Source organism: Diadema antillarum, unplaced genomic scaffold, assembly GCF_040938485.1.
Source record: "Diadema antillarum isolate AM-2024a unplaced genomic scaffold, OU_Dant_1.0 seq00000278_RagTag, whole genome shotgun sequence".
Taxonomy (NCBI): Eukaryota; Metazoa; Echinodermata; class Echinoidea; order Diadematoida; family Diadematidae; genus Diadema; species Diadema antillarum.
The window spans coordinates 544892-561703 of NW_027271309.1; the positions used below are offsets into that span (position 1 = coordinate 544892).

Sequence of the window (16812 nt, forward strand, 5' to 3'; positions counted from 1 at the left end):
ATGACTTTGTCCTTGATCCATATAAGGCAGTCTAGTTCCTTGTATACCTGCACAAAGGTTGTGGATCCTGGAACCCTATCTTTTCTCATGTTCTTTGCCGTTCACACTTGTGGAGGTATTTGGAATGCACTACATCTTTCAATCTTTCATTTTGTTAATTCCTGTTCATAGGTTTCCTTTTGTGTCCAATCTCGTCAGTGTTACCATGACCATCATGTGAAAACAAAGTTTCAGGCAAATCCAAAACCTACATCACTATATTATGCTCTATCTGCTCCAAAGTGATGAATTCTGATGCAAATGAATATTTGTAACCAGTTATATAGAATGGATGTGTGTGGGTGTGTGTGTGTGTGTGTGTGTTCATATTTAAAGAATTGAAGGCCCCCATCTTGCATAGTGCCACCAGACCAGCACAGAAACACTTTCCTAGGGCTAGAAGTTCTCCCTATTGGTAATTTAATCATCCATGCAATATATACACTCGGCAAAAAAAGAAAAAGAGAAAGTGAATACTTTTTTCAAGTTCATATTTCTTGTAGAATATTTGGCTAAAAGTCAGTGTATTACATGTTTTCCTTGTTTTCCTCTTCCAAGGCACAAAAGTAGAAATGACAAAAATGAACCAAGTTGTCATTCATGCATAAGTGCTCTTTCATGTAACAATGAGAACAAAAGACAAATGTAACAATGAAATACATGAAATAAGTTGCAAAAATAAACCTTTGATTTCTGTATCTTCGAAGCTCAAGATCAATAAAGGCTGAAGATAATGGGTGAAAATCAACATTTAAATGAAATAAGGAACAATATTAACATCCGAAAAACATGAACTCGAAAAAGTGTTTACTTTCTTTTTTGTTGAGTGTAAATGTACAGGATGCTCCTGTTACAACAAACTTTCATGTACACTGTATGAAGAATTTTTGTCAAAAATATTAAGATTATTTGAATTTTTGGTGCAAAATTTCTTTCACAACGAACACAAAAGTCTTGTTACAAGACACTTCTCAGGTCCACTGAAAAGAACAGGAGGAAGATGCTTCAAACAACCACTGTAAAAATTTGAATCCCTATAAACGATGTTAGGTATTGTTAAATACACAAAATGTGAACAATAGTTATAATAAAAATGTTTCCAGACTAAACCGTCTACAGTTCGGTTTAATGAGAAATATACTGATATCTCCTTATATTTTAGGCTTTATTGCAAAAATTTTGTATCGTAGGATGTTTTGTGATACAACGGACCTACACAAAAACTAAAATATGCATCAAATGTGATATCTTGAACATTTTTTAAGTCACTGCTCCCAAAGGTAAACGGGACCTTCAAACGATGTACATGTATCAAAATGTTGATCTGTCACAAAATTGCTTGGAGAAACGAGCATTTACAGAGCATCTCTGCATGGGCACACATTTTACATTTCATTGTGCTCAATTACTAGTAACTCCCTGTGCCACAAGCCACTTCCAAGAAGAACTTGTGTCGGCTAATCTAACCCTAAAGAGAATGGAGTGAGGAGGAAAGACAAGTGGAATGGTGAAGGTATGCCTGTATCAGTAGGTTAGCACCCAAGATTGTAAACAGCTAACATAAACACTTCTATGATTCACTTCCCTTTTAAATTTTTGATCAATGTTTAAAGAGGCCAATCCACCCCCAAAATAGATAAAACTCGAGAGGAAAGAGAGAAAAAGAAATCCCTACCGAGCTTTCCAAAATGACGAAAATCAGATAAGAAATAAGGAAGATACAACATTTTGGAATTTCACATTTTTTGGAAAACATTTCTTGACCAGTCCTGATGAATATTCAAATGATGATGTCATGCCCTCAAAATATTTCATGTGATGTTATACCAGTATATGAAATTCAGAAAATTTTTTATTTTAGGTAATACATGTATAGGCAAAAGCATATACCCATAAGAAAGTAATATCAGAGCTACATTTATACAGCTAAAATATGTGATTTTTTGTTATACCTGTATCTGAAACAAGAAATTGTGATAGTATGACATCATCAGTTTGCTGATTAGAATACTAGTTACACATGTATTCATAATGCCTGGTCAGGAAGTATTTTCCTAAAAATTTTGAAATTTCATAATGTCATAACTTCTTATTTCTTATCTGATTTTGATCATTTTTGCACTGTTCTGCAGGGAATTTTTTCCCTTTCTTGTGAAATTGGACAAATTTTGAAGTGGATTTCTTCTTTAAAATTCATGTTTGTCTTACACTCTGTTTTCACCCATTCTCATACAAGCTTTCTAAATTTTGTGCTCATTTTGTACTCTATATAACTTTAAAAATACAGTACAAACTCTAAACACTCTCAGGGACAGTGATCTGATGCTCACTAGGCTGGTTGTTTAGGAATGATGCATACTTTAATAGAAATGCTCTCTTGTCAAAGCAATGCATGTACATGGGGTGCACGTCACGAGACCGACACCCACGAGTCATACAGCCCACTAGTCATACAGCTCACAAGTCATACAGCCCACTAGTCATACAGCTCACAAGTCATACAGCCCATTAGTTCTACACTAAGCTAACGAGGCCCGTGAGACCGACACATTAAGCCCTGTGCTGTATCTGTCGAACTCGTGGGCTGTTTTTACCTAGTGTCGAACTCATGGGCTTTATTTGCCTAGTGTTGAACTCATGGGCTGTATGACTCGTGAGCTGTATGACTCGTGAACCTGTTTTCAGTGTCAAACTCGTGGGCTGTATGACTCGTGGGTGTAGATCTAGTGGGATGACCCGTGTACCTGGTACATGTACATGTATATTCACACCAGCAATAAGCACACACAACCTCTCTGCAGCAAGGAGCATGGGTACAAAGGATAGATTTTCGTTTCTTCCATAACACCCCTCTAGCAGCCAGTACACTGTACAGGAATCGGTTTTGCAAAGGCGTATAACTTCAATTCCCGTAATTGCTGATACATGTATTGTGTTCGATTGTAATGCAACTTCTAGCTGCCATTCTGTCTTTTAAATTCACTATTAATGCATGTCATTGTGGACATTCCTTTGCACTCGGTCTTCTATACCTATGTGTTTTTCATGCACTGGATTGGTGTAGTGATATACATGTATGCACATGTACAGTGCGTATCAAAAAAAAAGGTACTCCAACTTGGGAGGGCTTCTATTTTTTAATTGTCAGCTATGGGGAGCTCAATGTTAGTTGTATGGAAAGGGGAACTCTTCCTCTTTCCATTGATACCTAATTATGCTGACAAACGTCATGCATGACTGAGCACATGAACTTTAAAGACAACATTGACAAATTGCACTTTTTCCAAGTTTGCGTGTTATTGTGAAGGAACAATGCATATCTCACTGCATGGATGAGATTTGTCAATGAAAGTGTGCAAATCATCAGGCCAGCCTGCACGACTGCAGATTCGTGTTTATGGTTTCTTCTAACCTTTTTATGGTTCATAACTTTCAACATGGCCACGTTGTCGATAACTTGGTCCTTCTCATAAAGACTAAGACATCATCCATTTTTCTCTCTTCATACTGAAGACATGGTTTGTCACTGAGAGCTATGTGTTGAATATGAACAGAGAAAAATCGACTGTGTGGGTTGGCCTCTGTGGGAGCGACCAAGTTATTGGGCAGATGGCCATGTTATAGGTTATATGGACCATAGTGTTAGAAAAAACCCCTAAACACAAACCTGCATTCCTACATGCTGGCCTACTTGGCATTTCATTGACAGATCTCATCCATGCAGTGAAACATGCACTGTTCCTTCACAATAACATGCAAACTTGGAAAAAGTGCAATTTGCTCAGTCATGCATGACATTTGTGGACATAATTAGGTATCAATGGAAAGAGAAAGAGTTCCCCTTTCCATACAACTAACATTGAGTTCTCCATAGCTGACAATTATGAAAAAGTAGCCCTCCAAAGTTGGGTTACCTTTTTTTTTAGATACACATTGTATAATAGTGTGACACTACTCGCGTAAGCATATTAGACACATACTGCATACGCCATATACATTTGTATTCAGCGATTCTGTTTTTGTGTGTGGGTGAATAGGGACTCTGCAAAATTTTGGGGGAGTACTTGAATTTGCAATTGTAGAGTACAGTAATGAACACAGAAATGTATGCATGCATCACGCAGCATTCATGTCTCGATCAGAGTTAATATTTTTGTGGGTTGCTAAATTCATGAATAGCACCAAACTCATGAATTTACAAAAATAAACAAATGCGAAATACATGTATATGGCATATACAGTGGACTCCTGTTATAACAAAGTCCTCGGGACCGGCAACTTTCTTTCGTTATATTGACATTTCGTTATAACCAAACAAATAAACAGTAAAGAACAAAGAGCGGCTACTTTTGCGGCCTGAAATTTTAATTAGTTGTAACCGGAATTTCATTATAACCGCATACGTTATAACGGGAGTGCACTGTACAGTAATCATCCCAGTCTACCGAGCATTATGTTAACAACATCACACTCACCAAAACAAAAAAGAAAAGAAAAAAAAAGAAAGAAGTAAAAAATTGAGGAACATACAAAAGTGAAGAACTTTATTCACAGATTTACAATGTCGCACATGATACAATGTACTTTAATGGGACCAGGTCTGATGACTTTCACATTGATGTATTTTGAATGAAAGAAACAAAGATACCGCTCTTAAACCTAAATAAAAAGAGATACAAAATTGACCTTTGCGTATATAGTACAGTTCCCCATGTCAAGACTGAGGAATTAAACATAAAGGATAGTCAACTTAATAAGGTTTAAAGGGACTGTACAGTACTGGTTGAGGTGAGGATTCAGGTTTATAACATTTTTTTGGTGAGATAATGAGAAACTTCTTATGAAATATGAAAAAGCATGTAATTTCAAAAAAAGCGTTCCTAATTAATTTGACAGGCCACGACTTTTCTTAGGATCTCTTTGTTTGAACTTGTTGTTAGATATCTCAGTCATTTCAAAACCGATTTTCATCAAATAAACTTTTGATTCCCCTTAGAATGCTTTTTAACATTTCATACAGTGGTTTCTAAATTTCTTGCAAAACGTTAACTCGCCCCCCCTTCAGATCTCGCCTATAGAACGCATGATCACGCCGAAAATCGGCACGCACGACGCCCGCGACGTATTCTATCAAAATGTATGGTTGCTTTCTCCGAAAAATTTTTTCTTATATTTTATATTAATTAATTATTGTAATTTATGCATAAAATCAGTTTTGGGCTCTAAATCACTTATTAATGCTCCAATTAAGCTAATTTCTTTTTAAAAATGTTTCTTGTATCATTCTTCTGAGACATAGGATAAAAAAAAATCTGTATCGAAATTAATTTATGTATTTTATTGTTTTTTGAATTTATGTATTTCTTTGTTTTTTGACCTTTTGTTTTTGTTTGTTTTTTGGCCAAAATTTGTCACAGACATTTTTCGAAGCATTACTATGCTAAAATAAATTAATTTCGGCCATTCTAAGTGAAGATATGAATTTTCATGTGAATTAATTGAAAAAACACAATTTGCATTGGATTTGCACACAAAATCACGTTTTGGAGCAATTTTGGGGTTGACAAATTTTTTTCGAACAGGCGTCGCGTCAAAACGGTACGCGCGGGCGCAACAATTTGGGTCTCAAAAGTTGCGCGATACTTGAAAGAAAAAAGTCATGAAACATCGCGGCGGGAGCTTATCGCGTTGCGAAGATATTGCGCGAAACGTCGAGGGGGGGGGCGGATTCCGCCCCCCCCCCCCCAGCCTGATTAGGGTTAAAGGAGCTCTAAGTACGCATTTCATTCAGTAAACCTATACCAGCTAAAGCAAAGCTCTCCTTCAACCTATAAGGGTAAGATTTGTTGGAAGATTAATGTACAAATCTTAAACTGTATCGTACGTAGAGAACGCTTGCACTTCTACAATTTAAGATAATGTCTAGACTTTGCAGTAGAAGAAAGTTTTAGATGTCCATAATGTGTAAATATTTACACTGTCACTCTACAATAACCTACCACTGAGACGGTAAATTTGCAAGTAAAGTGCAGACAAAGTCAATCAATTATGTCAGATGAGCTAAATCAAAACCTCTGACCAGTTGTGTGGTCTCACAGAAATATTTTGTGATCAAGTATGCACAAACTTGAATGCATACTGAAACATGGTCTGTCACTTGTTAAAGAATACAGGCAACCCAGACTAAGTTGGATCGTAAGGGAGCACAGAAAATCCATCGACTTACATGAATTTTTATCTACATGACGAAATTAATACACATGTTTATATACATCTAGGGTTGAATTTTTCTTCAACTTATCAATTATTTCTACTTCTGTGATGTCGACATAGGCTAGGTTGACTGAACTTCATTTCAAAATGTAAACTGTTAGTGTAGTAAGAGGTATAACGCCATGCTAAAATACAAATGTATAATTTATATGAATGAATGCCTACAGAATTTATCATGCAAGCTTTACATCCACAGCAGCCTATTCTGATTTGCCATTCAAAAGAAAGGACATCTGTTTCTACTTTCTTCTATTCCTCACAACATCAGCTCTGAAAATACATGTAGATTATGTTTTTAGTGCATCAACATACACAATACATAAAAGTTATCTTCAATAATGTTCACCATATTTGCAACTGAAAAAAAAAATATATCACCAGAGGAAAAGACTTTCAGACCAAGCTTGTACAGTTACAAGTGAATGGAAAGTGAAAGGTATCATTCTCATGTTCACCCTCATGCTCTTGTGTTGCTTAGTGGCATTTCAATTTGAACAACAGACAACAATATTCAACCATTCAACGTTGATGTTTTATCAATCTCGGCAAAAATTTCTAAGGATACAACATGTACGTCACCTTAATTTCCCTGGGAAGAACAACTCAACATTTCAGCTAAGATATGTATGCCACTACAGAAAAAAAAAAGAAATACAAATAACATCTTTACATTTTTTCTTGTTTATCTCTAAACAGTTGGCAATTATGTGTAAAAGGTAATGATATTTGCTCACAACTCTTTCAGCAATGCACACATCAAAATCAGGGAGATATCAGTGGTGTCACAAATAGAGTGAACTTTAGATATGCGACACAAACGCTAAGACACAGCCTCACAGGTTGAACAATGCAAACAGCTGTCTTGTGCATGTGCAGAACACTATTTTTAGGCTAATAGCATCATCTTTAGCGTTCGCGTTGCAGATCTAAAGCTTGCTAACATCCAAGTAAGGGAGACCCTTACATCATTACTACCATTATTTTAGTTGTTTGTGTGTTTTGTTTTGTTTTGTTTTGTTTTGTTTTGTTGTTGTTTTTTTTGTCAGGACATGAGATGAATACATAATCTTTCGTTGTTCCCCCCGGGGGCTCTCCTTGTAGAATTAATAAGACAGGGCAGCTCTGCCTATAAAATTTGCACTTCCAAACACTTTCTTCTTATGACAGAATTATTATTGTGGTCTTCTGGTGAATGCATCTTGCCAAGTAACAATGACTCAATATGACAAGATATAACTTCAAGTATTCGTCTTGTCAGATATCACAACAGGTATTCACAATCACCTCTCAATGGCTTCGGTAATTCAGTCAGGATGGCTTGTGCATTACTCGTGCACAATCTCAAAGTCCATATCGATCGCAGTTGTGTCGGTGAAATGGCATACAAAGAAAATCTACAACCCACTAAAAGAGACGACCCATTTCTGGTCTTCATTTTGCAGTAGCCAGCGGATTCCTCAATACCAGGATAACACTATCTCCACGCAGGAACATTTTGGTGATGTAGCGATCTTTGTTGACTGGCTTTGACCTCTTCTTGCCTTTACCAGACTTTGGAGTTTCTGTCCACATTTCTTTCACATTTTCCAAAACCATGTTGCAGTGCCTGTGGATAAGATAAATAGAATGGTGAGATAATATACATTAAACATAATCAGGAGAACTTGGAAAGAATTATTATTTTACCTCTGATTTTTCAACTGTAATAACGAAACTTGGTCCCCAATATAAATGGACGATTAAAGTCTGGGAATAATCTCTGTAATTATTTTTCAATTCTACAAGCATGAATTAAGAGTAGTTACAGATGCACTTCACAGATTTTCATATTTTACGTTTACAGGAATATGATGAACTGCAAAGAAGGCCAGCAGTCGCAAGACTGGGATGAAAAAATTTTTTTCAAAAAGAATTCGTTGCTACATCAAAAATTTGTCAGAAAAATTTGCATAAAAAAGAGCATGTGATGCTGTGGTGAGGAAGTGCTGGTAGTAACAGCAATGAATGGTAAGGCACATAACTGTGTCTACTGTTCAGCTTAAGTGATACAGGATGATGATGTCACAGCAGGAATATGGATGAAGATGACTTGGAGGGTTTTTTTTTTCTTCTTCTTCTTTTTTTTTTTTTGGGGGGGGGGGGGCATAACAGCATGCAGAAAAAACATGTTTAAAAATACATGATGCATGTTTTCATCAAGTACAGTGTATGTGGTGATTTGGTTATGGACAGACCAAAAAGCATCAATAGAGATCAACATAGATTTGGACTTAAGGGACCATTTAATGATGCAGTTTCACAATTCAGAGTAATCATTTGCTTTAAAGCTTTACAAATTCTACCCCACATCACATCAATTCATTATCTTGTCAGTAGCCCTTCAAGCATCAAGCTTTATGATCTGCCTTTACATTTATATACACATGTACAAGAAGTTACAAAGCCATTTACCAAACCTTAAAACACCTGTCATTATTTCCTTTACTTGCTTTGTTATAGGGAGACTGACAAAAAAGGCAAAAAATGCTCGACCTCCAAATACACACTTTTGAGGATTCACAGTTGTCCCTATTACATACGATCAAACATGTGGCACATGGTGCACCGCATCACACATAAAGCAGAGAGGTAGCACTAACTAAGACTATGCTAATGCAGTGTACAGTTTTGTAGATAAGTTTCAGGTCTGTAGAATGCAGTACACAACTTATAATGCACAATCTATGAATTTACATACTGGGTTTTACGAAAGAGAGGATGTGACTGATTCTTTTCATGCAAGAGCATTAGGACAAATTAATGAAGAGGAAAGTGAAAGTATGTATTTCATTCGTCCATGCCTTGATATTTCATGGTAGATCATTGAACAGAAAAGTTGTACACATGAGCTGATATGCTGTAGTTCTTCATGCTCACCTGTCAAAAGCCTTGACACGCCCAAGTAGCTTCTTGTTGTTTCTGCAGTTGATCAGAACCTGGGTGTTGTTCTTGACAGACTGTGTGAGGACAGAGAGTGGCCCAGTGTTGAATTCTTCCTCCTCCCTCTTAGCCAGCTCTTCCTGGCTCATCTCTGTCTTGGGCTTTGTAAGGAGCCTACATGTGTAGATGCAGGACAGATACAACCAACAGGTTAAAACCTTGTCGCTTAATATAATGTACAAATCTTATTGCAATATATGCACCTTTGATGTTTCCTTGCAAGATTGCAAAATTTAAAAGAAGAATAGTCTTCTTAAGAGGGATTGTATAGTTTTGGTTGAGATGCGTCTTCAGATTTCCAACTCATTTTTGTGAGATAATGAGAAACTTCTTATGAAACATTAAAGAGAATGCAATTCCAAGATTAGAATCTAATGAAAATTTGATGAAAAGTTGAAGTGGCTGAGATGTCCAAAAACAAAAAGGGGGACTACCTTTTATGAGGACCACATGTGGTTATAAGACAAGGGTGAAAGAATATAAAGAGAAAGGATAGGAAAAGGGGGAAAGGAAATGAATGAAAAGATACTAAAGAGGTAAACTTGGAAAAATTAAACAAATCAAAAAGGTTTACAAATTAAATAGAAAGCACACTTGCAATAAAAACAAAAGTAAAGATAATGGAAGGAAATCAAGAAAAGAAACTTACATTATAAAGGAAAGCAAGGGAGAGATGGATATTTGATCAAAAAAGCAGAAAGCAAAGAAGAATCAAAGATTGAATTTGACCAAAAAAAAAAAAAAGCACTAGGGAGGATGATAGAATGAGAGAGTAATCAAAACTGGATGAAAGCAAAAATGAATAGGGAGGAAAGGAAGAATTTAAGATATACTGTAAAACGAGGAATTTTCGCGTGCATTTTAATTTCGCGAATTTCGCGAGCGCCAAAATTCGTGAAATTAAAATGCACGTGAAAGCTTTTGTCTACACTGCATGCATTGAATGCCAGTAGCAATTCGCGAAAATTTCATGCCACGAAAAAGGCTGTCGGCTCCAATTCGCAAAAATTTCATGCCGCGAATATATCATGTTTTACAGTACAGGTTGAAAAGGAAATCAAGAAAGGTGATACAATGTATTTCTATTTGAACAAAACATAAGAAAAATATATTGGAGAGGAAAGAAAGGAAAGGTACGTGGAGCTCGGAGTGAAAATGAAGGCCGAAGGGAACACAGAATATAAAGGCAGAAAGTTTAAATAGATTGAATAGGAAATTGAGAAAGTTAGACAAGAGGAAACTCACAAAGAAATGATTAATAAGAAGGAAAGGGAAAATATAGGAATACCTGAAAATGAAAGAAGAAAAGAGATAAGAGAAAGAGATAAGGGCTGCACACACACATGCTCAACCGCTTGGTATAGGTCTAAACTTAATTAGCGAAGCTACCACTAACTGCAAGACTTGCCTGAGCCGAGAAAAAGGGAAAAACAAATGTTAGCTTTTTCAAAGACACCTTAGAAAAAGCCATTGTGATCGCTAAATTGACATTAAATCAAATGATTGACCTATGATACTGCATGCACTGAACATATTCGTAGTGCGCTGATTGCTTGTGTAATTACAGAGCAGCATTTCACAAGTGATCAAGTTTTCTGGCACTTGTTAAAGTGTTAAAACTGAACTTCTATTAGACTTAAGAGACTCAGTAGCTACAATTATTTTAGGTTAAATTTTACCAGTGGTTTACTCGTAACTAGCTACCTGTAGGGCAAGTTTGAGCATGTTTCGAAATCATTTCACATTTGGTCAACAAGGAAGGTGCGAAAGTAAATTTACACTAGCGCCTAAACAATCAAAATTGAGATATTAAACAAACATGTTTGTAAATATTTTTGTAGTTTAAACACATGATTTCTTTTTTAAATGTGAAGTTTATTTCAGTAGAAACAAAAAAAAAAATGCAAAGGTCCAAAGCCAAAGCGTAGATATCTAACACTTACGAAGTTACGTTAGACTATGGACTAGAGTAGAATATCCCGTTTGCGGCAGTTTAAGCATTGTTAAGGGTTTTTCCGACTTGTAAACAAATTAGGCAAATTATTTTCAACCATTTCATATATCATAGACAAGATTATTCATTAACACAATTGTTCTCATAAAAGAAATTTACCATTGACCAACGCAGTTTTCATGATTTACCAGGGCAAAACCCGGCACAATTTTCGCCAATAAGGGCGATATGCGACGTAGTATTTCTGCTTGCGGCACGATGTACAATCCCTATGCACTACGCAATACGCGTGTGCTCCGCGATCTTTAGCTGAACGCCTTCACATGTCTCGCGAACATTGCGTAAGCGCCAATTCCCATTGCAAAAGCACATGAAAATAGCGGGCACACATGCATTGGCCGCAAACAAGATCGCAATTCTGGTGGTGTTGTTGATGTTTTTCTGAAGTTTTTCGATTGTAACATCCACTTTCCAAACAAAAATGGCAGCCAACATCGGCTTGCGAAAGTTCTATTTTAAGTGAGGATATGTTTTCAAAATCCATGAGCATCGGGAAAACGACAAAAAATCAAGTTTCTTGGACCATTATTTCTTAATTGTTATGTTAAGAAGTACCGAAAATTTTATTTTGGATGCGATATGTTGTCATTTAGGTGAGAAAATTTCACTTTCGTCAGAGATCGTGCCCATTTTATCGGTTGGTTTTTGTTGATTGCTAGTGAGTGTGTGTTAGTATATGTGTAGTGTGCATGTATTAAACAGTGCAATGGTGTGTTTAGCGGTATATTACCGTGTATGTTGTACAGTGAGGTGCCCGCACCTCGTCAGGGGCCCGAACCGTCACCCCACTTAAAATTGTTTTGAGCGCACTAAACAAAAATGTATGCCCGGGACTGTGTTCTGTACACTTGAAACTTGGCAGGGCTACCACAATCAAGCAAATTGTGGTGAAAACCGAACGGTTTTTCGAGAAAATCTGAAATTTTCATAGGGGCTATAGAGTAAAATATCCCGTTTGCGGCAGTTTAAGCATTGTTAAGAGTTTTTCCAACTTGTAAACAAATCAGGCAAATTATTTTCAACCATTTCATATATCATAGACAAGATTATTCATTAATGCAATTGTTTTCATGAAAGAAATTTACCATTGACCAACGCAGTTTTCATGATTTACCAGGGCAAAACCCGGCGCAATTTTCGCCGATAAGGGCGATATGCGACGTAGTATTTCTGCTTGCGGCATGATGTACAATCCCTATGCAATACGCGCGTGCTCCGCGATCTTTAGCTGAACGCCTTCACATGTCTCGCGAACATTGCGTAAGCGCCAATTCCCATTGCGAAAGCATGTGAAAATAGCGTGCGCACATGCATTGGCCGCAAACAAGATCGCAATTCTGGCGGTGTTGTTGATGTCTTTCTCGTGTTTTTCTCATTTTTTTCGATGGTAACATCCACTTTCCGAAAAAATGGCGGCCCACATCGGCTCGCGAAAATTCTATTTTACGTGAGGATATGTTTTCAAAATCCATGAACATAGAGAAAACGACAAAAAATCCAGTTTCTTGGACCATTGTTTCTTAACTGTGATGTTAAGAAGTACCGAAAATTTCATTTTGGATGCGATATGTTGTCATTTAGGTGAGAAAATTTCACTTTCGTCAGAGATCATGCCCATTTTATCGGTTGGTTTTTGTTGATTGCTAGTGTGTTGGTATATGTGTAGTGTGCATGTATACAGTGCAATGCTGTGTTTAGCTGTATATTATTTACCGTGTATGTTGTACCTGCCGCGAACGGCTGCATGGCCGCGTACTGACGCAGTTACTCTAGACAGTATAGGATAAATTAGGAATACGTGTTATAAGTCACCCGCACGCATCTTTTACGTGTATGTCTATGGGAACATCACTGTCACCCGCACACGTCTTTTACGTGCTAAGTCTATGGGAGAGCGGGTGACGAGTTGCGGGCCCCTTCCTTAGCGCGCAACTTTTTCGCATCGTTCACGTTCGACGACGATAGCTGCAAATTTTCAATATCGATCAGTGAACTTGTGATTCCATTGGAATTTTCAGCATTTTTCCTGTATGTGAGTTGGATTTCAAAGAATTTCAGTGGCGAAATGTGATTCAAATATGGGTAAACATTAACTATGACGAGGTGCGGGTCACCTATATACCTGCCGCGAACGGCTGCACGGCCGCTTACTGCCGCAGTTTCCTTCTCTAGAGTCTAGATCTAGACCCATCTAATTCAATTAGACTGGTGAATCATGATCGAATGTACACAAAAATCACATCACTCAATTTCCCACCCAAAGGCAAACAAAGCTATGACTTTCGATTTCCCTCCTTCACCCGTACCCGATGACTAGGAAGGATTGACTGTTTTACAGAGCAGACCAGAGCAGAGCGATGTCCTCACAAAAATCACACTCACTCACACAAAAGTGGATATGTAGGACAACAGTTTTTTCGAACATACTATTTTTGCTCCTATATCAGTTTTCCTTGATGAAAACAGATAATGCTGGGTTAAAGAAGACTGCTTTCACTCTATGTAACGTAAATCTGTCTTTTGAAATGAACTTACGACATGATGTCCTTGATTGAGATCTGATTCCTAGGTAGCGGTTTCCTTGGCTTCGTATCGAAAACGCCGCTTGCTATTTCGCTGCTGTACTTACAGTATAAGAGGTCAGTATATGACCAGCAGTGTAGGTACATGTTATAACGAAGCTGCCCTCGATTGCTCGCCGAGACAACCGGGCCGCGGAGCGGGTACGCGTATGGGTCGGGAGAACGTTGTGGGTACTGATCTGCCTCAGTAGAAGTAGGTAGGAATCAGCAAAATATGATTGCCAAATTTAAAATCTATTAGTGATTTCCCATTTGTTGAGTAAAAAAGTTAATATTTTATCAATAGACATACATTTTTTTCATTAAATAAATAAAATTTTCATAAAAACTTAAAAATAAATTGCTTTTTGCTTTATTTATCTTAAATAGTTTTTTATTTGAAACAAAAATATGAATGCTTTACCTGAAAGTAACGTGTCCTTAGATCGAGGGCTTGCGCTGCACATCACACTCTACAACCTCGTGTATGATTAGAACGGGTACAATTCTTGCCCGAGAAATCTCCCTCTCGCTCAGCTCACTCCGGCCGGGATTCTGCGCTAGCTAGCAGTACGTAGCCTCGAGCTCGGCATACAGTTCCATTCTGGGGCCGCACCGTAGCTCGTGAGCTGGCACTTCACTTGCTCGCATCAATAAAAGAGTAGATACTGTTAGTAGTAGCTCTTTGCTTACACTGACTGACCCAGTGTATGTCGGAAAGTATTTACAACTGTATATCTGCATCATCTAGGACTAGCTAGGTATAGTATATTTCTTCGAAAGTATTTCATAAACAAGCAGGAAGCAGTACGAGATACAAAATCTAGCCTATTTTTATGTGTCATGGTGTAAAACCCCCTGTGTGTGTGTGTGCCACTGACTGTTTTGAGATAGCAATGTAACATTGCTAACGTTACATATAAACTAGTCTTTAGTCATGCTTTGAGAAAACGTTCTGTTTTTCAAATCTATGTAACACACACTTTGTAAACTTTTTACCTTTTTTTAAAAAGATTTTTGTTATTATACCCTGGACATGCAATGAGCTAAGTTTAGAGAAAATGTAGCAGTTAAAGCTTTGCTTTGATGTAAATTGCACGACAAATCTATGAATACAGCATTGCTTTTCCCAATTTCATTCAAATGACCAGTGCAGCACTACGAGGAGGGACCTACTAGTTCTGGACTGGTAGTCCTGCGTCGATCCTTCACACTTAAAGATTATTACAGGCGTGATTCATGCTGTGCATGCTTGTGTGAAAGTACAATTGTATAAAATATCTCGTACAGTATATCGCAAGAAACGCTTTCATTGCACTTAGGCATTTGGTGATTTATCAATCGTTTTGCCATTTTTGGGTGGGTGGGTTTGTGTGTTTGAGCAGAATATGCGAAGTTGGCACGCCAAGTTGGGTGTGCAAACGTGGCACATAAAGAGTTAATTGGGTAGATGATTTCTTGTCCCCAAGTGCAGTGACAGTGTATTGTGTAAACAAGATAACGCCTGTCGCATTTTCTCGACTAGAAACTGGCTGCTTCTCTTTTCTTTGACAAAACAGAGTGAATTTATAATAGACCTACAGTATCTAACTTGTTAGTTTTTACTTTTCAAAAGATGAATTTTTGTTAGACTAGACTTATAGAGTCTATTACAAAAATAGAGATGCGATTTCTAAAGTCAAAAGTGCTCTCACCATTTCACCATTCTTCTAGAAGTTCTAGTAATCGATACTTTTCATTCAACATTTCAAGGACTAGGGCAGGGGGCTAGAGTCTAGTGTAAACATATAAATTACCCTACATGCCATATAAATAATACGTAGAGGTCTATGTAACTTTTAACTATACACAGCCCAGTCGCTGTATTGTGCTTCGCACAGCGTCTGGTCGGGCTATGTAACTTATACATAGTATCAATGAATGCATGGTGGAATATATCGGGCACAAAATATAGAAAAGAAAAGGAAAAAACTCAAGTGATGAACTGAGCTAACATGATTTTCTTTATTTGTTTGGGTATATTTTATGTTTGTTTATTTAATTTTTCAGATAAAAGCTGTGACAATGGTGTCCTTAAAGGCAGTGTTACTCCTTTCCTTGGCTTCTTTGTGCTGTGTCTGTGTTATTGCGGAAAAAGGAAAGAAACTCCAGATTGGTGTGAAGAAGAAGGTTGAAAATTGTACAAAGAGGTCCAGAGGTGGAGATCGTCTCTCTATGCATTATACAGTAAGTGCATAAAAGTAGTATTGTATTTCATCTGGTAAAAGTAAATGAAAAGCTGCCAGTCCTTTTTTTTTTTTTTTTTTTCTGCAATGATGTATAACTGTAAGAGAATTGATGTGTCGGCGTAGTCCTATGATTTAGGTAGAAAACTGTGAAGAAGTCTAGAACAAAATTAAACACTAGGGCCAATATTTGAGATGTAAAAGTTACAATGAAGAGGCTATCACAATGGTAGCTGTTTATTGAAAGTCCCATTTATATAATTTGCTGGGATAGCAGACTCTTGTTATAGAGAGGTTACAGTTGTAGATCATGGACCCTGGTTGGATGCAACAAAACCCTGTTATAACAATACAATTTACAACTACAAGGTGATTTTTCAGGTCCATAGTCTTTGACTTTAGTAGATTCTATTTTTTTTTCTTTTTTTTTTTTGGGGGGGGGGGGGGGGTACCCAGATGTTGTGAAAAGCTTACATTCAACAGTGTATTAATTGCCATGACTTTAGCTCATGGACTTTTTAGGTCCCAGTTATAACAAGGGTACCCTGATTTTCACTGCTGATCAGCTGTTTTTGCAGCAATATTGCCATCCATTGTTCATGATTATTGAGAGTTTTTAGCTAACCTGTACCAAAGGTTAAAGTGAACCCCAAACTACACTGTATGTACAGAACCTTACAAAAAATCTTCATTGAAACCAGTAATGATAGACTTAAAATGC

At 37.2% G+C, this 16812-nt stretch overlaps 1 protein-coding gene across 1 annotated transcript; it reads right to left on the reverse strand.

Moving 5' to 3' along the window:
* Positions 1-7455: 7455 nt before the first annotated feature.
* LOC139729968 (small nuclear ribonucleoprotein Sm D2) lies at positions 7456-13921 on the reverse strand. The gene is made up of 3 exons (XM_071640884.1): positions 13841-13921; positions 9229-9405; positions 7456-7918 (listed from the first exon to the last, which is right to left on the reverse strand). The coding sequence occupies exons 1-3, from the start codon at positions 13843-13845 to the stop codon at positions 7744-7746; spliced, it is 357 nt and encodes a 118-aa protein (XP_071496985.1). The 5' UTR covers positions 13846-13921; the 3' UTR covers positions 7456-7743.
* Positions 13922-16812: the final 2891 nt, after the last annotated feature.

Bases quoted from the DNA above. Each gene is read 5' to 3' on its own strand.
- LOC139729968 (XM_071640884.1), bottom strand. The intron at 7,919-9,228 runs GTGAGCATGAAG...TCTTATCCACAG, and splicing joins CGTGTCAAGGCTTTTGACAG to GCACTGCAACATGGTTTTGG.